We start from the raw sequence: 25,918 nt of genomic DNA on the forward strand, positions 1-25,918 counted from the left end.
CTGGAATAAGATCCAGATCTGGCTACAGGAAATAAGTCTAAAGATAGTACCCAAACCTGAAATGTTTTTATTAGGGATAAACAAAGAATTCTATATGGCCTGGGAAAAGTGGTATGTCTGGTTAGAAAATAGAAAGAAGATATAATGCAAAAGTAGAAGCTTTAAAGTATAATTGTAAATAAGTGTATGTATGTATAGCAGAATGGTATAACTGATGTCACAAAAACTGCAAAAATGTATATAGAATTTGCTTTTTTTAAGGTGAAAATTTAATAAACTTTATTATAAATTAAAAAAATAAGAAAATAACTAAAGATTCACTTTGCCACATTACCATTTTTAAAAAGCCTTGTTCATAGCCACTAGTTCAAAAAATAAATAAAGCAAAATTTTAAAATCCAAAGAGAATGGCCACGTAGAACATGTAGTTGCAGTTCTTTGGGCTACAAAATAATTTCCAATCCTCTTGATTTGTGCCTGCATTAGGAAAACATTCCCACTTTGCAAATGCTGAGAAATGACCTTTGCAGAGAATTATCTCTTCTTTCTTTTCTCTCATTCAGCCAGTGGCTCAGACTACTCGATCAATTAATGATAGACAGAATGATAGATCAGTTGATCCAGAAGTTGGATTACTTTACTGAAAGGCTCTGTAAATTCGGCAGAAATCAATCAACTTGATAAAACTTGACCCAAATATTTTTCAGTCAAATTTTCAGAATTGTCCATTTTCTCACCTAAAAATAGGGCTTGTGTGAATCACAGCCATTTTTTCCATGCTCAGGAGTGTCCTGTGTCGTTCGAAGAGGTGGCTGTGTATTTCTCTGAGGAGGAATGGTCTCAACTGGATCCTGACCAAAAAGCACTGCATTCGGAAGTCATGCTTGAAAACCATAGGAACGTGATCTCTCTGGGTAAGAGTTTTCTAGTCCCCAAACAAGAGTTCAAGAAGACTGATTAGAGTTAGTTTTTTTTTTTATTAAAAAGTCACTAATCAGATATCGTCTCCTTGGAGGGAGAAGGAAAGGATCTGGCTTTCTTGTACTCCAAGGAAGGAAAGAGTCAATGTCTCTTTGCTTACATGCTTTCTGTTAAAAGCATTCTCCCAATCCAATTTATAAACAAAGGCCTCATGCAGTGCGATTCAGAGCATTTTAGGCTACAGGTAATCCATGAGTTATGACAGTTCACTAAGTGACTGTTCCAAGTTACGACCTAGCCCTGCCTCAAGTACTTAAGACCTGGTCCTGAAATTATGAATCTTGCAGCACAACAGCTGTCATTCACACTTCCCAAGAAGTAGGTTGTGGTCTACTTTGTCAAATGCCTTGCTGAAGTTTAAGTATATTATGTCCACAATATTTTGCTGGTCTACTAATTTAGTCACTATGTTGAAGAGTGAAATAAGATTGGTTTGGCACAATCTATTTTTAACAAACCCATGCTGACTGCTAGTTATTACTTTACTTGTTTCTCGATTTTTGCAGATCTCTTTTTTTATCTTTTCCTGTATCTTCCTAGGTATTACGCTATTAGTCAGATTGGTCTGTAGTTTCCTGAGTCTGTTCTTTCCCCCTTTTTTGAAGATGGGAACCACATTGACCTTTTTCCAGTCCTCTGGTTGTTCCTTGGTGCTCCAGGATTTTTGAAAGATGTGATGTAGTGGTTTTGAGATGACCTCTGCCAGCTCCTTTAAAACTTTGGGATGTAATCCATCAGGTCCCAATGATTTGTTTTCATCAAGATCAGACGAATGTTTTCTTATTATTTTTTGCTTATTTTAACTTTTATTTCTAGTCTGTCTTTTGCAGTTATGTTTTTGGTAGGTTGCGCTATAATTTCTTTTTGAGTGAAGACTGATGGAAAGAATGAGTTAAGCAGTTCTGCTTTCTCTCTGTTGCCTGTTACTTCCTTGCTGTCTTTGGTGGACTGACTGTTTCCTTGATTTCTTTCTTGTTATTTAAATTTTGGAAGAAACTTTTTAAAGTATCTTTGACTTTGGTTGCAAGACTTTGTTCGTTCTGAGCCTTTGCTTTCCTGACTTCGTCTTTGTAGATTCTGCCTGTCTGCTGATAATCTTCCTTAGTTGTATGTCTCTCTTTCTATTTTTTGTACTTGTCCTTTTTTACTTTCAATTTGTCAGAGAGATCTTTGTGCAGCCATGCTGGTTTCTTCTTGGATTTCTTGTTTTTCTTTCTTAATGGTTTTGTGCTGGTATGGGCTTTTATGATCGTACTTTTCAGAGTTTCCCAAGATTCCTGAGTTGTTTTCCCCTTTAGGATTTTCATCCAAAGAATCTTTCCCTTCACTCTGAGTTTATTAATATCAGCTCTTTTAAAATCTAAGAGTCTGATATCATTATGTTTTATTGCTTAAGTTTGTGTTATATTGAATTCTAGTATGACATGGTCACTATCACCCAAGATTCCTGCAGTTTCAACTCCCTCTATCATTTCTTCCCTGTTTATAAGAATTAAGTCCAGTATGGCTGTCCCTCTATTTCCATCCTCTACCTTTTGGACAGCAAAGTTATCAGTTAGGTTGGTTAGAAACCTATTTGACTTCTCGCTTGGTGTATTATTAGTTTTCCAATTGATATCAGGGTAATTGAAGTCCCCCATTACTATTCTAATGTGTTTCATAATACATATGTTTGTTAGTTGGTTGGCAAAAAGTAGTTTAGGCCTCCGTTTTCTAGGAACAAGAGCCTGTATCAGATCCGGCCAAAGAGCCCTTGCAAGCCAATTAGACTGTGGGACAGCAAAATTCTTGAAACTTCCCAACCTTTCCAGTCTCTGTGCAAAGAGCGTTTACAAACCAATGGGCGGCTTCAAGCAAGGGATTTCATACCAAAGTTTCATCACTGAATTCAAGGAATGGGCCGAATGGAGGTTCCGCCCAGAGGCCATGGAGCAGCTGCTCCAAGGTATACCAGGGAAGGAGCTTGTTTCAAAACTGTTTCAATTCTCACAGGTCTCTGCTTAAATTAACCCATCCCAATAAATTTTAAGTTTCCTCCTAATTCCTCTTTGGATGTTTCCCCTTAACTCAAAACTGACTTAGAGTGAGATTTGCATAGATAGATAGAGAGATGAGATGAGATATAGATAATTGTAAAGAAAGAGGTATTTTCTAATATTTCCAAAGCTCATGAATATAGAAATCATCCTATCTATATCACACTACTGTAAGCATGCAAACATACAACCTAATGGAATTTCGGAGAAATCCAGGAGGAAATCCACTTGATTTTTTACAGTTTGATCTTTTTCTCTAACTGTATTATCGTTTTCATTTCTCTTTTCCTTTGAAGGTAATAATGGGCAGGAGAATCAAGATTCCTATGAACTGTTCCAAGTGATAAACGCTACAGATGGAATGGAAAAGTTTGGATTTCGAATGGAATTTGAAAGCCATGAGAAAAACCAGTCAAATAATTGGAATCAGGAAAGCTCATCTTCCACTGATGCTTCAAAGCAAGACTTTATTGCCCAACAAGAAAAAATAAGGAAAAAATATATTGGGAAAAGTGTGAAGCTGATCAAAGATAAATTACATGTAGACAAGCACTATTCAACTCAAACCAAATACAGAGAGTATGATAACAGGTTCAGAAGTGGTAGCAATCCAATTTCCCATAAAAGGATCCACTCAGGAGAGAAACCATTTAAATGCATAGAGTGTGGGAAAACCTTTACTAATAGCAGTGGACTCAGAAGACACAAAACAATACACACAGGGGAGAAACCATATAAATGCATGGAGTGTGGAAAGACCTTTGCTCTGAGCAATAGTCTTACTCTCCACAAAACGATCCACACAGGAGAGAAACCATATAAATGCATGGAGTGTGGGAAAACCTTTATTCAAATCAGTGGACTCAGAAGACACAAAACAATACACACAGGGGAAAAACCATATGAATGCATGGAGTGTGGAAAGACCTTTGCTCTGAGCGATAGACTTACTGACCACAAAAAAATCCACTCGGGGGAAAAGCCATTTAAATGCATGGAGTGTGGAAAGACGTTTTCTCTAAGCCGTTACCTTGCTTCCCATAAAAAGATCCACTCAGGAGAGAAACCATTTAAATGCATGGAATGTGGAAAGACCTTTACCCAAAAATGTAGTCTTATTGCCCATAAGATGATCCACTCAGGAGAGAAGCCATATAAATGCATGGAGTGTGGAAAGATGTTTACTAACAGCAATTCTCTTACTTCTCATATCAGAATCCACGCTCAGGATAAAATACATAGCAATAGCAATTCCACTTTATATTCCACTCCACAAAGCTTTATAGCAGTCTTTGAGCAGTTTACAAAGTCAGCATATTGTCCGAAGAAATCTAGGTCCAAATTTTACCGACCTGATAAAGATTAAAGGCTGAATCAACCATGAGGCAGTCGGGACCGAACTCCTGGCTCCTGGGCAATCACCTTGCAGTACTGCATTCTAACCTGTGTCCCACCGTGTCTATAGATTATTATGTGTATGCATATTGTGCCTTTCTGCTCTAAATGAGACAAGGTTGAATCCAACAAAGTAAAATTTAGGTTTTACACCTGGGTGGGAAAAATAGATTACATGAAAAGGTTTTACACCTGGGTGGGAAAAATAGATTACATGAAACATGGCTCAAAAACTTAACAGAGAGAGACCTTGGCAGTCTGAATGGATGATCACTTAAAAACAAGTATTTTTGTTTTCATCTCGCATTCACTTAATAGGGGAAAAAAAGAGATAAGAGAAAGCATCCAAAAAGCACAGAAAAGGGAAAACAGGCTAAAAGTAGAAGAAATTAGAGGCCAAGAGATTAAGAGACAATATAGTTAAACTAAAAGGGGGGAGGGGGTTCCACATGGAAATGTATTTTGTTTTTTTAGAAATATAGATTGGGGAGTTTCGAAGTTTAAAGTTTATTGGGATTTACTTTTAAAAATAAGCTTAATTGGAATTAAAGGGGAATAAGAACTCAAGAATATTATATAATTATATGATGAGAAAAATGATGAAAGAATAAGAAATTAAGATGATTGTATTAAATCTTTTTATTTTTACATATATTCAATTTGAAATAGGTGTAATTATACAAATGATATCAGAAAAACAAAGAATATGATAAATTATAAATTATTGTATTGTAAAGTTATGTATTTGCAGTGAGATTGCTCTATTATGATTAAAAAGGTATTGAATGAAAATTAAATATAATTCCATAGGTAACATTTGGTTAAATGGAAACAAAGAGGAAATATGAAATGGTTATATTAATATCCTTGGAATAAATGTAAGATTCATTGTAGATTGGGACGAAATACCATGTGGACTCTGAATGGGGGGAAAAAGAGAAACATGCATCTAAAATAGTAAATAGGGAATTATTAATTGGAAGGTAATGATATTGATATTAATTTTATTTTTGTTTGTTATACATTACTTTGAGAAAGTAAAAGAAGAAAATATGTAAAAATAAAATAGGTGGTAACATGGAAATGACAATAACGGGATAAATAGTTTTAGGATGAAAATGTTTTTGTTACTGGATTAATGAATGAAAAATAGGAAGCGAAAATTTATTAAAAAATGGAATAGATAATGATTTGATACAAAACTAGATAATAAAGCTAGATATGCTAACTCTCACTATGTATGTATGCAGTTTAGAGTTAATGGGATTTGGGATAGTTCGTATTTGAGAGCTGTCCCCTTAAGGGAATACATCATGGTAAATGTAGTTAAGGTATCCTGGGAAATGTAGTTCATGTCATGTAGCCACATTTGTAATCCTGATTGGTCACTAAATTGACCCTTGTTGGATTGGGGGAGGCTCCCTCACTCTTGCCTGAACACAGCCTCCTGGTAGCAGCTCTACTTCCTGCCTCTACGATATGGGATGAAAGAGATAACCATCTTTATTCACCACAATTCAGATATGCAAAGGATTGGACATTAAGAAGAACCTCGTCATAAATGTGAGTTGATAGGATGTCTGATGAACCAATAAAAAGACTTTGTATGGATGCTTTGTGGACTTACTCTGTCTACTTTATGCCATCCAGACATTAATAAGCAGAACAGTAGAAGGATGATTAATCTTGTTTCCTGGAAAAAGTTAAAAGATGGATTAAAAAATCTGGAATCCTGAAGCCCTGAGATCTGCAATAATGAAGCCAGGAATAAATGTGCATGCTATTCCTTTGTACTTTGGTTCTCTCTCCCTCAAACCTCTCATCTTGGCCAGGAAGGGGCAAATTCCGCCCCACCCCCCTTTCTCTTCAGGGAGACAAGTGCTGTGTCTCAAGTTACAGCTTAGCATTTCTTCAGCTCTATGCTCCAGCTCAGAGGCAGTAAGCCTCTCCAGCTATTTTTACAACCACTCTGGCCATTTTATTGGGGCTCATAATTCATTCATTGAAGGACCATCTTCAAAGCGAAGGAGCCCATTCCCCCTTCCCAAGACGCAAAGCTAATTCAAACAGCTATATGAACACCGGAAGCAATAAATTCCTCTGGGGCTCACCCCTCCCCCGCGACAGACTTAAGCAAAGCATCCCACAGCACCATCTGATGGTCTAGGAGAAATTTCCTAGAGAATTCAAAGACTTGTCTGCCAATTTTTATCAAAACTTGTTTACAAATTTTTATAAAAGCTATAGGGAGTTTCCCAAATTTAACCAGTGTTTAACCAATGAAAATTCCCTTTTTAAAATTATTGTGGCAACATTAAGCAACTTAATGCAAGGTTCCAGTACTACCTGGAGCCTAACCTGTGCTTAGCAACAGGGTCTTCCAGACCTAGTAAGCAACACTAACAGGCAACCCTGCATTTTGCTCTCACATCTTCAGACTCAGCAACAACAGCCTACTACTCAACAACAGTGCCCACTTGTGTAGCAAGCACGCAACACACCCTAAAAGCAGCCATATTGTGCAGTGCCACCTATTTGATCAAGTACTAAATTTAGCAGAAACTTACTTTCTGAACCATGGCAACTTCTTCAGCCATTACAGATGTCCCTGAAGTATCAGAAGACTCGAACCCTCCACCCACCCCAGATGTAAACGTGGATCCAGTTCCCAAAAAACAGTTTTAGATGTCCAAACCTCTGGAGAAGCAGCGATACCTCACAAAGCCTACAATCTCAGACGGCATGGGAAGCTCACCCAACCCACGGTGACACGCTTCAGAGACGATTGGAACAGGCAGTATCACCATCCTGCAGATGCATGGACAGAGCTGGTCAAGATCTTCAACACCCCCAAAAGCAAGTTGCCCCTCAAGAACCTCTTCCTAATGCAGAAGGAGTTAGAGGAGCATCTTGCACAGTGGAGGGACAGTGAAAATAAGCTTAAATACATACAGTCGAGCCTGGAAGACCCAGAGCTCCAAGACCACATTAATTGCTTCGAGGAGGCAAACAACGAATGCGAAGACAGAGTTCAGGAAGGCAAACTTCCTCCAGGTTGCGATCTTCAATGTGCTACAGAGGGAAGAAGTTTCTTGAAAGAAGTTTCTTGATGGCCACATCCGACATAGGTCTTCAATCACAAGCAGCTTCTTCCCACCATTCAAAGAAATCCTCCTCCCTCTATCCCAAACCGGCAAGATCGCAAGCAGTTTCCACTGTCTCATGCCAATTCTCTGCTGCCAGCTCTCATCATCCTTCCAGAGCATCTTCCCATAGTAGCAGCGCATCTAAGGCCTCCAAAGCTGCAAGTTATGCTGACCGGGCTGCAGAAGCTGAAGTAGATGCTGCTGTAGCAGACGCAGATCTATGCGCCACAGAGGCAGTAGCGGCTCAACAGGCAGAAATAGCAGCTAAAGCAGCAGAAATGACCAAGGCCCAAGCCAACCAACAGGCAGAACTGGCCAAAGTTCAGACACAATTGGAGTTGGCTGAACAGCAAAGAGACTGCAACAAAAACGGCACATCCAGACATTAATAAGCAGAACATATGTTGTAACCTGGAACCATATTGCTCACTTGAAGAGTCGTATAAAAAATAAAAATAAAATTCTAACACCCTCCCTCCTAAAAAAACGAGTCCCCTGTTTGTGGCAGCATCCAAAAAAGCTAAGACAATCCTTGGTTGTATAAACAGAAACATGGTATGCCTGTCAATTTGGTCTTCTTTGCAAATGTGATGGGTTCCCCTTTTACTTCTCTTCTAAAATATTCATGAAGATGAACAGATCTTGCAAATATCCCTATTCTGTTATTTTTTTTCCATGCTCAGGAGATTCTTGTGTCCTTTGAGGAGGTGGCTGTGTATTTCTCTGACGAAGAATGGTCTCAGCTGGATCCTGACCAAAAAGCACTGCATTCGCAGGTCATGCTTGAAAACCATAGCAACATGGTCTCTCTCCGCAATACGACTGGTTAACTAAACTGCAGGGATTGGTTCGCTAAGAATCAACCGCGATTGGCCGGGACGATCGTGGGAGATTCAAAGACCTGTCATTGGCTAGTGAGCCGCGAGCAGTCCCTATATGAAGGGCTGCCATGGCTCCAAGATCCTGAACAGATCTATACATGCAATAAAGAGCTGAAAGTCAAGCTGGTCTCGTGTCTCTTTACCCAATCTAACACTGGCGACGAAGGTGGGATCCTGAGACAAGAGATCAGCCGAGCACGTGGCGAATCAATGCTGAACAACTGACGAGATGGATGGCAGCAACTCGCCACCCGCACCCTTCGTTCGATTCCTCATGTTCCTCGAAAGCAACAACCTGAAAGATGCAAATGACTAGAGAAAAAGAACCGTATTCCTGACCCGCAGTGTTCAAAATGGCCAAAGAACTAGCCAAGCCCCAAGATGTGAAGGAGATGGCCTGGACCGACCTGGACTGACTGCTGCACAACCACTATGCCCCCGCCGTGCCCAACCTCATCAGGCGGCATGAATATTACAGAAGGGATCAGAAGGAGGGCGAAAGCATCGGCGATTTCGTGGTGGCCTTAAGAAACCTCGGGGGCATGAAAAGCCGCCTAAGAGAGGTCCTACAAATTTTAAAGACACAAGACTAAAAAAAAAGAAAAGTGCCAACTATGCACAGAAAAAGTAGAATTCCTGGGGTACTTAGTGGACAGAAACGGAATCCACCCCACAGAAAAAAAGGTTAAAGCCATCAGGAAGCCCCTAGTCCTCAAAATAAAATGGAGCTGCAGGCTTTCCTTGGACTTATTAACTTTTACAATGTTTTCCTGCCACAGAAGGCAACAACAGCGGAACCTCTCCATAGGCTGCTGGACAAAACAGCCACCTGGTCCTGGGGAAAGCGGGAAGAAAATGCCTTTTGAAAAATAAAAGACCTGCTAACATCAGACGCAGTCCTCATGCAGTACAGCGAAACCGTACCGTTGACCGTGACCTGCGACGCCTCACCCTTTGGTGTCGGAGCCATCCTAAGCCACACTCTGCCAGATGGAAGAGAAGCGCCGATTGCATTCTTCTTAAAAACATTGTCCAAGGCAGAGAGGAATTACAGCCAACTGGACAAGGAGGCGCTAGCAGCCATCACTGGTGTGAAGCGGTTCCACAAATACCTATACGGTAGGACCTTTTCCCTTATCACTGACCACAAACTGCTACTAGGAATACTGGCAGGGAACAAGGCCACCCCGAATATATTATCACCAAGGATGACAAGGTGGTCTGAGTTCTTTGCCGCCTATAACTATCAACTGATACACCAATCAGGAAAAAGCATCGCACATGCAGACGCACTGAGTTGCTCCCCCCTGCCCGACCTGGAAGAAGACCTGGCATTATGATCCCAACTAGACAGACTGCACTCCACATAGAATCCCGAGAAACCACCAGACTCGTCTAGTAAATACCGGATATTTACCCCAGGAGATGCAATATATGCAAAAAATTTCACAGGGGACCCGCTCTGAATACCAGCAAGAATAACCCAGGTAACAGGCCCCTGATCATACCGGCTAGAAACAAACGACGGAAGAAAGTGGAAACGGCACATCGACCAACTAAGGTCAAGAACAACCACTGACAACACACCACACAAACACCACAATATTTTAGAATAAACAGGCAACTTACTTCCCATGAAAGGATTCACACTGGGGAGTAGCCATATAAATGCGTGTAACGTGGAAAGTCCTTTGCTCAGTATGGTCATCTATCTTTTCATAAAGAGTTCCATGCTCAGGATAAAGTATATAGCAATAGCAATTTCACTTTAGACTTATATTCCACTCCACAAAGTTTTATAGCAGTCTTTGAGCAGTTTACAAAGTCAGCATATTGTCTGCAACAAACTGGGTCCTCATTTTATCGACCTGACAAAAATTAAAGGCTGAATCAACCATGAGCCAGTCAGGACCAAACTCCTGGCTCTTGGACAAGCAGCTTGTAGTATTGCATTCTAACCTCTGGCTAACTATGTCTGTAGATTATTATGCAAACGCATATTGTGCCATTCTACTCCAAATGAGACTAGGTTGAATCCAACAAAGTGAAATTTAATGTGGAGAATTATGTAACAGGTAGGGCCTTCTCTTATATGGTTATAATCTGGTGAGGCATCCCAGAATTTTGTTTGCTTTCACAGCTGCCTGGCCACACTGTTTACTCATTTTGCAGTTATTATTTTTCAGTGCCATGGTAACTTTGTTCACATAGTTGTGTGAAAAAGTGGTGCTTGAATAATTCTAGTGTTCTGGAAATATGCATATCTTTTTGAATGTTCCAAGCGTTGTCCACACATGGAGCATTAAACAAATCTTTTGGCCAAGTAGATTGGCCTCTTCCTCTTCAGAATGTTGTTCTGGGCGGAGCTGACGTCGCAACGATGCGGCTGCAATCTCGGGGCTCTGAGACTGCAGTCGATATCTTCGCCCCTGGTTGGTCCAAACAGACCTAAACCGTCCCGTAGAGACGGTGATACTGAAGGGCACATCCTGTAGATCCCAGGGACACCGCAAAGTCCCGGGTTGATCCAGGAGAAGCCCTTTTGCCAGCGGCGGAGAGGCAGCCATTACGCTGCTGAAGGTGGGACAGCTCCGGAACAGAAGAGACTGAAAGAGAAAGTTTGTCGGTTTGGTGAGAACTTTTTTTTTACTATTATTCTGAGACTTAAAAGGACACCCTAAGAAAAAGAAAAAATGTGTAAAAGTTTTGACAGAACTGAGTAAGTGGTGGTTTTTAAATGGAAACATCAAAGTGAGGCTTGACTTTTTACTTTTTTACTTTTTTTATTGCTGGACTTCTGTCGTGATTTAGCTTTGTTAACTGGACTGGTTTCTCTTTTATATATATTCATTTTTTCTTCTCTTTTTTGATTTTTTAAATCTTTTAGATTAGAGGCTCCCTTTAGTTATTTCTCTCTCTCTCTCTCTCTCTCTCTCTCTCTCTCTCTATATATATATATATATATATATATATATATATATATATATATATACTTTCCTTTTTTAAACTTCTATTATGTTTTATCTAGAAAAGGAGGGGGAAAGTGAGAAGAAACTTTGTAACACTGCCAACTAGAGGCTTGAAAATATTTTACTTGAAGTTGAGAGAACTGTGAAAGACTCCCCTTTCAAGAACATTGCAACTTGATAAGATAGACGGAAGAACACGAGAGTGTTGTTACAGGTGTTCTTCTGGACTTCTATCAGCAATTGAAGTTTGGCTTTGAAGCTTGTGGAGAAGAGACTTTTAATAAGAGCCTTGGATAATTAAATAAAGTGCAGCGTGTTCTTCTTATTTTTTTTAGTTGTGTTACCCCTCCTTACCAGCTTTACTGTACTTCTTTCTTTTTTCTTTTTTAAAAGAAAAAAAAACCTTTATTTTTGTAATATTTTTACTTTTGCCTTTTATTTTAAAGGGAAAACCTCAGAATTTTTCTTTTTTCTTTTTTCATTGGGATTTTTGCTTCTTCCATCATATTTTTGGTTCATCTTTATGGATTATTTTTATTTTTGAGACTTCTCAATTGGATAAGGTGTGAAGAACCTGAAGAAATTTTCTCTCCCATCTTTTTTTTAATTATTATTGGGCTTTTTTTTCTTATTTTTATTTTTTATCTTGGATTACAATTGACCATTTCATAATTGGATTAAGGTTCAGAAGAACCTGAAGAATTTGTCTTTCTTTCTTTTTTTACACTACTACTGGGCTTTTTACCCTCTACTACCTTTATTTCCCATTTTGGATTATAATTGGCTACTTGAATTTGAAGATTTCGACGTTCCCAATGAGTAGGAAACTCATACCCTCTGGTGCCTCAACTTCTACTTCTGCCACCTCACCATTTGGAGGACAACGTTTAATCCAGACAATGTTAAAGCAAGATAAAGAACAAGAAAAAGTGACTCTACAGATGATTATGCAAGGAATCCAAGATCTTAAAACAAAATCAGACACCATTGAAAAGAGAATAGAGAATATTGAACACAGAACAGAGAACATTGAACAAAGAACAGAGAACATTGAACAAAGAACAGGGAAGACTGATGAAAAAATTGAAAATATTCAACAAATGATGGCGAAATATGATGAGAGATTCCAAAAAATTGAAGAAGATAAACAAAGAGATGAGAAGATTGGAAACATTGACAGCAGATTAACAGTGGTTGAACAAGATAAAAGTGGGATGCTGAAGTGGGAGATGGACAGATCAGAATTCTATCTTAGATTTCAAATATAGAGGAAGAAAAACGATCAAAATCTAGCTGCGATAATGATAGAAATATTGGCTGAAGCCTTGGAAATAACAGAGGAGAAGATGATGGATGGAGTAGATGAGGTATACCGAGTTTTCACAAGCTATGCGATGAGAAATAACCTACCAAGAGAAGTTCATATTAGATTTACAAAAAAAGCCATTAAAACACAAATATTACAAGTGGCAAGAGAGAAAACGTTGAAATACAAAGGCAAGGAGATTGTGGTCTTAAAACAAATACCTAGAAGAGTGAGAGAGATGAGAAGAGAATATCGATTCCTGACTAAAATGTTATTAAAGAAAGAGGTGAATTATAGATGGGTGATTACAGAAGGACTAATGTTTACATGGCAAGAACAGAGACACAGAATTGATTCAATTGAGAAAGCAGAATTATTCTTAGAGAAATAGCAAAAATTGTGGTCTCAAAATTGTAAAATTACAACGTCAACAGCATAAAAAGAAAATTTGTATAAGACGTTTTACAGGTGGCACTTTCCCCCGACAAGAATAGCAAGAATGTTCAAGAACAAATCTGAAAAATGCTGGAAATGTCATCAGATACCTGGCTCATATTACCATATGGGGTGGACTTGTGAGGACGCTAGAAAATATTGGATTAAAATTCGCATGTGGTTGGAAAATATGACAAAGAAACACATAGACTTGAAACCAGAGATCTTTTTATTGGGAATCTTACCTGATACATATAGTAAAGATTTGAAATACCTGATTGTAAATGTATTAACAGCAGCTAGGATTATATTTGCTAAAAACTGGAAAAATGAGAAAATACCATTGCAGGAAGAAATTATTAAGAAAATATTGGAATGTGCTGAAATGAGTAGATTGACATTTGAAATTAGAGAACAAGAGGATAAACAATTTTATAAAATTTGGGACCTTTTCTACCAATGGTTAGATAATAAAATACAATAATAGAATCTTTAGAATTCTAGGAAATAATAAATATATAAAGATATATTTCTTTTTTTTTGATATCATATCTATAATAATGTTTTTAGGATAGATTTGGTATGATTATATGATTTGTTATAAAATAAATTAAGTAAATTATAGTTATCTCGCAAAGTATGAATGATCAAAATTATAGTCAAATGATTGTTTAATAGTGATACCAGGGTATTTAATTTCTGATTGATAATATGAGTTATTATGTAATATAACTGTAATTGAGACTACGAAATGGATGCACAAAAAACTGGTAAACCAACCGACACACTGCTTGTATATTTATGAATGAAAGCTGGATGTTTTTATGTTTTGTTTGTTTTGTTTGTCTTTAAAAACCAATAAAATTGTCCCCCCACCTAAAAAAAAGAGTGTTGTAAGAAATATCCATCTGGGTTCAATTCCAAGTGGGGAGAAAGACACTGGAAAAATGGAGACTGCTTGGAAGGATAGTTTAATATTTCCTAGAATATTTCATTCTTCTAGGAGAGGAGCAGATGATAACTTTCTACAAGAGCCTTTCTGCAGGTACAACGCCCGGGGTGTTCATCAGAAGAGGCTGGAGGGGTCTTTGCCCTTTCTAATCCCCCTCTTTGGTGAGAGGTGTAGGGAATAATTTGGAAAGAGCAGCTGTATGTATTGAATTGAATTAAAGAAATAAAAAATAAAGGTTAAAAAATCATTTTCCTGATTGTGGCTTCCCTGTGTGTGTCCATCTTCCTCCGCATCAGGCCGGAGTTCTCAAAAATTGCAAGACACAAGCTGAATTTCCCAGAGAGCCTCTTCTGACCACCCGGGTGTGTCTGACAGGATCTGAGCCTATTGAGGCCTCCCACAATCTCTTCAGTGTGACTGTTCTTGAGGGAAGTGAGTTCAAATCCTTCAGAGAATTTTTTCTCCATCTCCACAGACGGTCCCTGCACAGGAAGGAGAAGATGGAGAAATTGCCGCCTCTGGAGATCCCAAAGACATTGTCCGGCAGGGAGGCATTGAGAGCGGTCTTTCCTCCTACTCCCATGCCCATCATCCCTGCCCTCTCCCCCCACTCAGTTCCGCTCCTTCTATAACCCTGGCAGTTTGCGCCAAATCCACACGGGGGCGCCCTCTGCCAAGAGAAGGGAACATCAGGCATTTCCCTACTGGTCCACTGGAGGGCGAAGGTCACAACTGGGTTTTTAAGGGAGGATGGGAAGGAAGTGACGTCACAAACGCTTGCCACTCTAGGACAGTACAGTCGCTGGCTTTAATCCCTGTGCTCTGCAGGCGCAGGAGAGGCTGAGGCGTTCTGGTGGGTGGATATCCAGACGACCGCGAGTGAAGGGGGGCGGCCTCTTCCAGGGTCCCATGCTCCCCAGCCGCCCTCTCCATGCAGAGGGAAGCGGGGATACCAGGAAGGCGCGGGGGGAGAGGAGGATCGGCTTTACGGAGGCCCAGCAGGAGAGGAGAGAAGCCGGGCGATGAGGAGGCAGGATTCGCACCTGGATCTCCGAGGATCCTATCTCCGGAGGGGGAGAGAAGCGGGACGGCCTCTCCAGCTGCCTCCTTCCCGGGCCTGCTCGGAAGGATCTGGGCCCCCACGCTGGGATGAGCCGCTTGGGGCTCCGGGCAGGTTGGGTGAAGGTGGTTCAGGGGCTGAATTCCTCTTTCTAATTCTTGGCGTTTGTTTTTATTTCTATCTCAGATACCATTTGAAATCTTTGCAAGCCAGAATTTTCTCTTGGGCAAAAGAAGAAGAAGAAGACTGGAATAACTTGCAGGGATCTGTCTTGCGGCTCCAGAAATGGTCCTTTGAAGGAAAAGGCATCTGAGATCCATAAGAGTCCTTGGATCCATTTGGAGTTGCTCTGCAGAAGAGAGAAAGGATGGAGACACAACCTTTTGCAAAAGAGGGAAGCGAAAAAGGCCCTTCAGCTGTTCAGCCTGGGAAGGGTGGCAAGACCAGGACCAGAACTGGGCAGGAAGAAACCATCCTCCCTTCAGAAGTCCAGCCCTGGAAGTTCATTCAATACTGGGAGACCGAGGGTCCCCGAGGACTTTGCAGCCGACTCCATGACTTTTGTAGGCGATGGCTGAGACCAGAAAAACACACCAAAGCTCAGATGCTGGACCTGGTTGTTCTGGAGCAGCTCCTGTTCCTTCTGCCCCCAGAGATGGAGGCCTGGGTGAGGGAGTGTGGAGCAGAGACCAGTTCCCAGGCGGTGGCCCTGGCTGAAGGCTTCCTCCTGAGTCAGGGGGACGACCAGAAGGAGCAGGTCAAGTTGCAGGTGAGAGACTTTAGGGAGCTCAAAAGAGAATACAGAATGTATTGGAATATTTTGCCTCTCCTTCCCAAACTTCTCTGACCTTCATAATATATGGTGATGTCCCACCAATTCTTGTAGGACATTGTTCCATTGTTTTCTCCCTCAACGACACAGATGGATATTGGGGGCTTTGAGGTTGTGTTCTAAATATAGGAATCCACTTTATGTCATGTGATGTTGATTAATTCTGCATCTTTTTTCCTTTCTCCTACTTGAAGAGCTCCACTGTAGAGATCCAAGATCGTGAGGGAAAGAAGAATCCATCAAATCCCCCTCAGGAGCTATTTTTCAGGAGGAACCCTTGGGAAGATCCAGGTCAGGACACCTCAGGAGGTAATCCAAGATCCTCTGATTACCTCCAATTACCAATCTGTCTTACCTTCTTTTCTTCAGTAATACACCTCCTCTTATTTTGTTAAATATACATTTTGAAATTATTCCTTACAGAGAAACAAAGAATGAAGTTTTCTGGTTTTTACGATGGAGCTCAAGCAGTGGTTGAACCTCCAAATCAAGTAAGAAAGGGAAAAATTATTAGATTTGTATTCTCCCTTCAGGAAATGAAATGGGTTTGCAGAGTTCTCTCTCCTTCTATTTCCCCCCTTGTTTGTACTGTGTTATTTTTGTGTTCCGATTTGAAATGGACAGTGTAACAGCAAGTTCAAGTTGCTGTCAGCCAGCTTAACTTCCTCTGTAGACTATCAATGGGACACAATACTTTGTCATTTCTACCCTCAGATTCTGTTTAGGAAATGTTTTGGTTTTTTTTTTAAAAAAAAAGGTTAACTGGTTTTGCTAGGTACCCCTGCAACTATGAGTTTAGAAGAAGTAATTTTTTAGAAGTGCTTCAGGTGATAGGAATAAATGTATCACAGTGGTAGTAATTGCTAGAGACCCATTCTTTTTGTAATTTTTTGATTTGGAGTTGTGCAAGGCTCATGAAAATAACCAAAGACTATAAAATGTTATATTGTAGACATCTAGCACTGGCAAAGTTGGCTAAAATTTATCGAAATCTAAAATAAGAGTGTTGGAAATGCAAAAAGAAACCTGGTACGTTCTTTCACATGTGGTGGACTTGCCCAAAAGCAAAAAAATCTGGAATAAGATCCAGATCTGGCTACAGGAAATAACAAGTCTAAAGATAGTACCCAAACCTGAATTGTTTTTATTAGGGATAAACAAAGAATATACGAAAGAGAATGATACATATGTTAAAAGCAGCTAGGATACTATATGCTCAAACTTGGAAATTAGATAGTACACTCACAGGTGACATGATTATAAAAAAAAATGGATTGCACAGAAATGAATAAATTCACAATGGAATTGCAGGAGAGGGAAAATAAAGAATTCTATATGGCCTGGGAAAAGTGGTATGTTTGGTTAGAAAACAGAAAATATAATGCAAAAGTAGAAGCCTTCAAGTATAATTGTAAATAAGCATGTATGTATGTATGTATGGGAGAATGGTATAACTGATGTCACAACTGCAAAAATGTATATAGAATATTTAAAGCTGAAAATTTAATAAATTTTATTGTGAATTAAAAAAAAGAAAATAAAGATCCACTTTGCCACATTACCATTTTTTAAAAGCCTTGTTCATAACCAGTAGTTCAAACAATAAGTAAACCATATTAAAAAATAAAGCAGAATTTTAAAAGCCAAAGACAATGGCCACGTAGAGCTTGTAATCACCGTACTTTGGGCTATAAAATAATTTCCAATCCTCTGATTTTTGCCTGGATTAAGGAGATCAAACATTCCCGCTTTGCAAACATTGAAAAACGACCTTTGCAGAGAATTTTCTCTTCTTTGTTTTGTCCCATTCAGTTAATGGCTCAGGCTACTAGATCAATCAATGATAGACAGAGCAATAAATCAATTGATCCAGAAGTGGGATTATTTATTGAAAGTCAATGAAGGTTTTGCAGAATCAATCAACCTGATAAAACTTGTCCAAAATTTTCTTCACTCAAAGAAATTTTCAGAATTGTCCATTTTCTCACCTAAAATTAGGACTTGTGTGACACACAGCCATTTAATGTACTGTATGTCTTTTCTTTGATAATTTGGGAACAATGGAGCAGAATAACTGAGTTGGTAGGGATCTTGGAGGTCTTCTAGTCTAACCCCCTACTCAGGAAGCCCTATAACATTTCAGATAAATGGCTGTGCAATTTCTTCTTAAACACCTCCAGTATTGGAGCATTGACAATTTCTGGAAGGAAGTCATTCAACTAATTAATTGTTCTCACTGTCAGGACATTTCTCTTCAGTTGTATGTTAGTACTGTCTTTGGTTTGTTTCCATCCAGTGCTTCATGTCCCACCTTCAGGTGCTTTGGAGAATAGGTTGAGAATGTTCTTTTTAGCAACCCCTTAGATATTGCAACACTGCTATCATGTCATTTGTAGTTCCTTCTTTTCATTAAACTAGACATACCCAATTCCAGCAAACATTCTTTATATTTTTACCCTCCAGGACCCTAATCATTTTGGTTGCTCTTTTCTGCGCTCTTTCTAGAGTCTCAAGATCTTTTTTTACCTCTGGCAAGCAAAACTAAATGCAATATTCCAAGTGTGGTCTTATCAAAGCATTATAAAGTGGTACTAACACTCCATGTGAACTTGATTCTATCCCTCTCTTAATGCAGCCTATGACTGAGTTGGGTTTTATTGGCAACTGTAGCACACTCCTGTCTCTTGTTTAAGTGATTGTCCACTAGGACTCCAAGATCCCTGTTGCACTTTCTACTGTTGAGCCTATTCTATGTAGCACCTTACATTTCTCACCATTCATTCTCATTTTATTAGATGGTGCCCAATGTGTCGATCCTTCTATATCTCAAGCTTATCTTCTGAAGTGTTGCTATACCTGTCAATTTGGTCTTGTGTGAAAATTTGATGAGATCCCCTTCTATCCGTTTGTCTAAATCATTGATGAAGATGAACGATCTTGCGAATCCTCCTGTTCTTTTTTCCGTGTTCAGGAGAGTCTTGTGTCCTTCGAGGAGGTGGCTGTGTATTTCTCTGAGGAGGAATGGTCTCAACTGGATCCTGACCAAAAAGCACTGCATTCGGAAGTCATGCTTGAAAACCATAGGAACGTGATCTCTCTGGGTAAGAGTTTTCTAGTCCCCAAACAAGAGTTCAAGAAGACTGATGATAGTTAGTTTTTTTTATTAAAAAGTCACTAATCAGATATCATCTCCTTGGAGGGAGAAGGAAAGGATCTGGCCTTCTCGTACTCCAAGGAAGGAAAGAGTCAATGTCTCTTTGCTTACATGCTTTCTGTAAAGAGCATTCTCCCAATCCAATTCATAAACAAAGGCCTCATGTAGTGTGTCTCAGAGCATCCTAGGCTACAGGTAATCCCTGAGTTTTGGCAGATCACTAAGTGACTGTTCCAAGTTACGACCTAGCCCTGCCTCAAATACTTAAGACCTGGTTCTGAAATTATGAATGTTGCAGCACAATGGCTGTCATTCACAGTTACGAACGAAAGCAGAGCCGGTGCAATGTTCGCACTATTTATACTCCCACTCTGCTGAGACTTACATTGTGACGATGTAGTGAGATGTTGGTGCCTTGGCCAGCTTCAGTGCATTTGCAGAAAACAGAGGTCTAAAGTAGTGAGAGATACGTGAGATTAGTAGCACAAAATCTCATGCTCTCGTGATCTTGCACTACAGTATTTTAGGCCTCTGTTCTCTGCAAACCAAGGCCTGCACGAGATCCAGGGCAAAATGCTTTGCAAACATAGGGAAGGCCTCTTTGTTTTCAAAGACTTTTGTACTGGATCATGTTATGACTCCCCTTCGAAATTCAAACGAACAAAACAGAAAGCAGCCGTTTCACAATTAAATCAAACGGAAAGAAGTCTTACAAGATAACGGCTGGCAGAAACCACAGCATAAATCTTTATTCTGTCCGGCAAACCAGTCCTGGCAATAAATCCTAGCCTCAGAGCTCTTTGCTGTAACGTCCTCACTCAAATAGTCATTTTGTTCCTGGCGAAATGTACCAGCCCAACTGTGTCCTTTTATACTCATTAAGGCCACGTGCTAATTTACTGACTTGCCCTTCTCATTCACTCCAATCAATATTTGTCCTGACGCCTCCCTTCAGATTGACATTTCCTGGTTCTTCTAGTTCTGGCATCAAGCCACGATCTAACAGTCATCAGAGTCAAAACTCCCAGCAGGATCGATCCTTCCAATCACAACAGGATCTTGTGCAGTCCTCAGTTCCTAAAAGAACACAGGTCTAAAATGTTGCAGTACGAGATCATGCATGATCACTAGCCTGAGATCTTGCACTGCTTGTCTTGTGTGATCTCGTACTAAAGTGGGACATGTTGCAGATAGAATTGGGACCTTGGAGGTCATCTAGTCCAACTCCCTGCCCAAGCAGGAGACTCCACCCTTTCTGATAAATGGCAGTCCAATCTCTTCTTGAATGTCTCAAGTGATGACCCTCCCACAACTTCCAAGGGCAAGCTGTTCCATTGGTTGATTGTTCTCACTGTCAGAAAATTTTTCCTTATTTTTAGATTGAATCTTTCCATCAGTTTCCATCCATTATTCCTTGTCTGGCCTACAGGTGCTTTAGAAAATAGCTTGACCCCCTCCTCTCTGTGGCAGCCCCTCAAATATTGGAACACTGCTATCATGTCTCCCCTGGTCCTTTTCTTCACTAGACTAGCCATGCCCAGTTCCCGTAACCGTTCTTTATATGTTTTAGTCTCCAGTCCTCTAATCATCCTGGTTGCTCTTCTCTGCACTTTTTCTAAAGCCTCAACATCTTTTTTATACTGTGGTAACCAAAACTGGATGTCGGATTCTAGGTGTGATCTTACTAAGGATTTATAGAGTGGTATTAGTTCACTTGATCTTGATTGTATCCCTCTGTTAATGCAACTTAGGATTGCATTAGTTTTTTTGGCTAATGTTAGATAGGGTCCAATGTTCTAGTCTGTCAAGATCCATCTGGATCTTGAGCCTATCTTGGATGTTATCTATTGCTGACAGCTTAGTATCATCTGCAGATTTGGTAAGTTCCCCTTCTATTCCCTCATCTAAGTCGTTTATGAAAATATTGAAGAGTACTGGGCCTAAGACGGAACCTTGTGGCACTCCACTGCTTACTTCCCTCCACGTAGACTTAGATCCATTAAGGACTACTTGTTGAATATGGTTTGCCAGCCAGTTGCGAGGCCATCTAGTGATGGTACTATCCCACTTTTTTCTAGCTTACTAAGAAGTAGGTTGTGGTCTACTTTGTCAAATGCCTTGCTGAACTTATGTGCACAATATTTCCCTAGTCTATTTAGTCACTATATTGAAGAGTAAAATAAGATTGGTTTGGCATGATCTGTTTTAACAAACCTGTGCTGACTGCTAGTTTTTGCTGTTCTTGTTTCTAGATTTTGGGAGATCTGTTTTCTTATTATCTTTTGCAGTATCTTCCTGGGTATTAGCCTGTTAATCTGATTGGTCTGTAGTTTCCTGGGTCTGTTTTTTCCCCCTTTTTTGAAGATGGGGACCACATTGACACCTTTCCAGTCCTCTGGTAGGTCCTTGGTGCTCTAGGATTTTTGAAAGATGTGGTGTAGTGGTTTTGAGATGACCTCTGCCAGCTCCTTTAAAACTCTGGGAAATTATCCATCAGGTCCCAGTGATTTGTGTTCATCAAGATCAGACCGATTTTCTCTTGTTATTTTTTTTGCTTATTTTAACTTTATTTCTAGTCTGTCTATTACAGTTATGTTTTTGGTAGGTTGGGCTATAATTTCTTTTTGAGTGAAGACTGATGCAAAGAATGAGTTAAGCAGCTCTGCTTTCTCTCTGTTGCCTGTTACTTCCTTGCCATCTTCTTTAGTGGACCGACTGTTTTCTTGATTTCTTCCTTGTTATTTATATGTTGGAAGAAACTTTTTAAAGTATCTTTGACTTTTGTTGCAAGACTGTTCGTTCTGAGCCTTTGCTTTCCTGACTTCGTCTTTGTAGATTCTGGCTGTCTGCTGATAATCTTCCTTAGTTGTATGCCTCTCTTTCTATTTTTTGTACTTGTCCTTTTTTACTTTCAATTTGTCAGAGAGATCTTTGTGCAGCCATGCTGGTTTCTTCTTGGATTTCTTGTTTTTCTTTCTTGGTGGTTTTGTGCTGGTATGGGCTTTTATGATCGTACTTTTCAGAGTTTCCCAAGATTCCTGAGTTGTTTTCCCCTTTAGGATTTTCATCCAAAGAATCTTTCCCCTTTAGGATTTTCATCCAAGAAAATCTATCTTTCCCTTCTGTCTGAGTTTATTATAATCAGCTCTTTTAAAATCTAAGAGTCTGGTGTCATGTTCTATTGCTTGAGTTTGTGTTATGTTGAATTCTAGTATGACATGGTCACCCAAGATTCCTGCAGTTTCAACTCCCTCTATCACTTCTTCCCAGTATGGTTGTCCCTCTACTTCCATCCTCTAGCTTTTGGACCACAAAGCTATCCAGTAGGTTGGTTAGAAACCCATTTGACTTCTCACTTGGTGTATTATTAGTTTTCCAATTGATATCGGGGTAATTGAAGTCCCCCATTACTATTGTAGTGTATTTCCTACATATGTTTGTTAGTTGGTTGGCAAAAAGTAAGAGTTAGGCCTCCGTTTTCTATGAAGTAGAGCTCGTACCAGATCTGGCCAAAGAGCCCTTGCAAGCCGATTAGACTTTGGGACAGCAATATAGCCATTCTTGAAACCTCCCAACCTTTCCAGTCTCCATGCAAAGAGTGTTTACAAACTAATATGCAGTTTCAGAGAAATTCAGAAGGAAATTCAGTTGACTTTCTACAGTTTGATCTTTTTCTCTAACCGTATTATCATTTTCATTTCTCTTTTGCTTTAAAGGTAATGCTAAAGATGGAACAGAAAAGTTTGGATTTCGAATGGAATTTGAAAGCCATGAGAAAAAACAGTCAAATAATTGGAATCAGGAAAGCTCATCTTCCACTGATGCTCCGAAGCAAGACCTTATTGCCCAACAAGAGAAAATAAGGAAACAATATATTAGGAAAAGTATAAAGCTAATCAAAGATAAATTACATGTAGACAAGCACTGTTTGACCCAGAACAAATGCAGAGAGTATGATAAAAGGTTCAGAAGTGGTAGTAATCCTATTTCCCATAAAAGGATTCACTCAGGAGAGAAACCATATAAATGCATGGAGTGTGGGAAAACCTTTACTCATAGCAACGGACTTAAATATCACAAAACAATCCACACAGGAGAGAGACCATATAAATGTATGGAGTGTGGGAAAACCTTTACTCATAGCAATGGACTTAGATACCACAAAGCAATCCACACAGGAGAGAAACCATATAAATGCATGGAGTGTGGGAAAACCTTTACTCATCGCAATGGACTTAAAAATCACAAAACAATCCACACAGGAGAGAAACCATATAAATGCATGGAGTGTGGGAAAGCCTTTACTCATCGCAATGGACTTAGAAATCACAAAACGATCCACACAGGAGAAAAACCATATAAATGCATGGAGTGTGGAAAGACCTTTGCTCTGAGCCATAGACTTACTCTCCACAAAAAGATCCACACAGGGGAAAAGCCATTTAAATGCATGGAGTGTGGTAAGACCTTTGCTCGAAGGTCTAAACTTATTACCCATAAGATGATCCACACAGGCGAAAAGCCATATAAATGCATGGAATGCGGAAAGAGCTTTGCTCAGAGATGTCATCTTATTTCCCATAAAATGATTCACACAGGGGAGAAACCATATAAATGCATGGACTGTGGGAAAACCTTTACTCATAGCAATGGACTTAGAAACCACAAAATCGTCCACACAGGAGAGAAGCCATATAAATGCATGGAGTGTGGGAAAAACTTTACTCATAGCAGTGGACTCAGAAGACACAAAACAATACACACAGGGGAGAAACCGTATAAATGCATGGAGTGTGGAAAGACCTTTGCTCTGAGAAATAGACTTACTCTCCACAAAAAGATCCACACTGGAGAAAAGCCATTTAAATGCATGGAGTGTGGAAAGACCTTTGCTCGAAGATGTAGACTTGTTACCCATAAGATGATCCACACAGGTGAAAAGCCATATAAATGCATGGAGTGTGGAAAGACCTTTACTCAAAAAAGTAATCTTTTTACCCATAAGATGATCCACTCAAAAGAAAAACCATTTAAATGCATGGAGTGTGGAAATACCTTTACTCAAAAAAGTAGTCTTATTACGCATAAGATGATCCACTCAGAAGAGAACCCATTTAAATGTATGGAGTGTGGAAAGACGTTTACTAACAGCAATTCTCTTACTTCTCACATCAGAATCCACACAGGAGAGAAGCCATATAAATGCATGGAATGTGGAAAGACCTTTGCTCAGAATGGTCATCTATCTTGTCATAAAAGGTTCCATGCTCAGGATAAAATATATAGTAATAACAATTCCACTTTAGACTTATATTCCACTCCACAAAGCTTTATAGCAGTCTTTGAGCAGTTTACAAAGTCAGCATATTGTCCACAGCAATCTGGGTCCTCATTTTACCAACCTGACAAAGATTAAAGGCTGAATCAACCATCAGCCAGTTGGGACTGAACTCCTGGCTCCTGGGCAATCAGCTTGCTGTACGGCATTCTAACTTCTGACCCACTGTGTCTATAGATTATTATGTATACGCATATTGTGCCTTTCTGCTCCAAATGAGACAAGATTGAATCCAACAAAGAGAAATTTAATGTGGAGAAAAGTTAAGCTTTTACACCTGGGCGGGAAAAACAGATTACATGAAACATGGCTCAAAAACAGTAATTGGGGGATCTTGGCAGTCCGAATGGATGATCATTTAAAAATGAGTCACCTATTATAATTTTTGTTTTCATCTCCCATTCATTCATTTATTAATGGGAGAAAAAAGAGGACCGGAAAAGCATAGAATAGGGTAAACAGGCTAAAAGAAGAAATTACAGGGCTGAGAGATTAAGAAATGATGGTTAAAGATAAAATAAAGGGGGGGCGGTTCCACATGGAAATGCATTTTAGTTTTTTAAAAATATAGATTGGGGAGTTATGACCTTTTAAAGTTTATTGGGATTTACTTAAAAAAAAAAAGAAACAAGCTTAATTGGAATTAAAGGGGAATAAGAACTCACCGTCAGAATATTATATAATTATATGATGAGAAAAATGAAAGTAAAAAATTAAGATGATTTATTGTTATTAAATCTTTTTATTTTTACATAAATAAGAAATAGAAAATATAATTGATTATACAAATAATATCAGAAAAACAAGGAATGTGGTAAATTATAAATTATTATATTGAAAAGTATTTGCAATGAGATTGTTATGATTAAAAAGGTATTGAATGAAAAAGATAATTCCATAGCTAAAATTTGGTTAAATGGAAACAAAGAGGAAATATGAAATGATTATATTAATATCCTTGGAATAAATGTAAGATTCATTGTAGATTGGGAGGAAATACCATGTGGACCCTGAATGGGGGGGGAAGAGAAACATCTAAAATAGTAAATAGGGAATTATTGTTAATTGGAAGGTAATAATTAAGAATGATTATATTGATATTTGTTTTATTTTATTTTTGTTTGTTGCACATCGGCTTTGAGAAAGTAAAAGAAGAAAATATGTAAAATAAAATAGGTGGTAGGATGGAAATGACAATAATGGAATAAATAGTGGAAAATATGTTTTAGGATGAAAATGTTTTTGTTAATGGATTAATGAATGAAAAATATGAAGTGCAAATTTATTTTTAGAAAATGGAATAATGATTTGATACAAAACTAGATAAGAAAGCTGGAAATGTAACTGTGACTATGTATGTATGTTGTAACCTGGAACCACATTGCTCACTTGAAGAAATGTATAAAAAATAAAAATAAAAAATCTAAAAAAAA

At 39.0% G+C, this 25,918-nt stretch overlaps 3 protein-coding genes across 8 annotated transcripts in view; all 3 read left to right on the top strand.

Annotated features, from left to right (window-relative positions):
• Positions 1 to 6,023, top strand: part of LOC113451829 (uncharacterized) — a 44,408-nt gene extending 38,385 nt beyond the window's left edge. Inside the window, exons 18-19 of the mRNA XM_087923001.1 lie at positions 748 to 914; positions 3,314 to 6,023. Coding sequence (XP_087779127.1) covers positions 748 to 914; positions 3,314 to 4,383 — 1,237 coding nt within the window. The 3' untranslated portion in view covers positions 4,384 to 6,023. The remainder of the gene's footprint in view (positions 1 to 747; positions 915 to 3,313) is intronic.
• The window catches only part of LOC113454220 (uncharacterized), a 79,280-nt gene that overhangs the window by 2,190 nt on the left and 51,172 nt on the right, over positions 1 to 25,918 (top strand). The window contains exon 1 of one of the 2 annotated variants that reach the window (XM_087927742.1): positions 14,893 to 14,954. The exons of the other annotated variant lie outside the window; for it this stretch is intronic. The gene's annotated coding sequence lies outside the window, so the exon portion shown is untranslated. Of the gene's footprint in view, positions 1 to 14,892; positions 14,955 to 25,918 lie in introns of those variants that run through there. 2 annotated transcript variants of the gene reach the window in all.
• On the top strand, positions 14,883 to 25,644 carry LOC113455168 (uncharacterized). Of its 5 annotated transcripts, none has more exons than XM_087927871.1 (6): positions 14,883 to 14,954; positions 15,348 to 15,930; positions 16,203 to 16,302; positions 16,417 to 16,484; positions 18,965 to 19,094; positions 22,864 to 25,644. In XM_087927871.1, exons 2-6 carry the CDS (start codon positions 15,529 to 15,531, stop codon positions 24,561 to 24,563), a joined length of 2,400 nt encoding a protein of 799 aa, XP_087783997.1. In that variant the 5' UTR covers positions 14,883 to 14,954; positions 15,348 to 15,528; the 3' UTR covers positions 24,564 to 25,644. The 5 variants fall into 5 exon arrangements, with proteins under 5 accessions (XP_087783997.1, XP_087783996.1, XP_087783999.1 ...); XM_087927870.1 differs by having other exon boundaries at positions 14,894 to 14,954; positions 16,188 to 16,302; XM_087927873.1 differs by having other exon boundaries at positions 14,902 to 14,954; positions 16,203 to 16,284.

Source organism: Pseudonaja textilis, chromosome 2, assembly GCF_049901715.1.
Source record: "Pseudonaja textilis isolate UNSWEBS1 chromosome 2, rPseTex1.2, whole genome shotgun sequence".
NCBI lineage: Eukaryota > Metazoa > Chordata > Lepidosauria > Squamata > Elapidae > Pseudonaja > Pseudonaja textilis.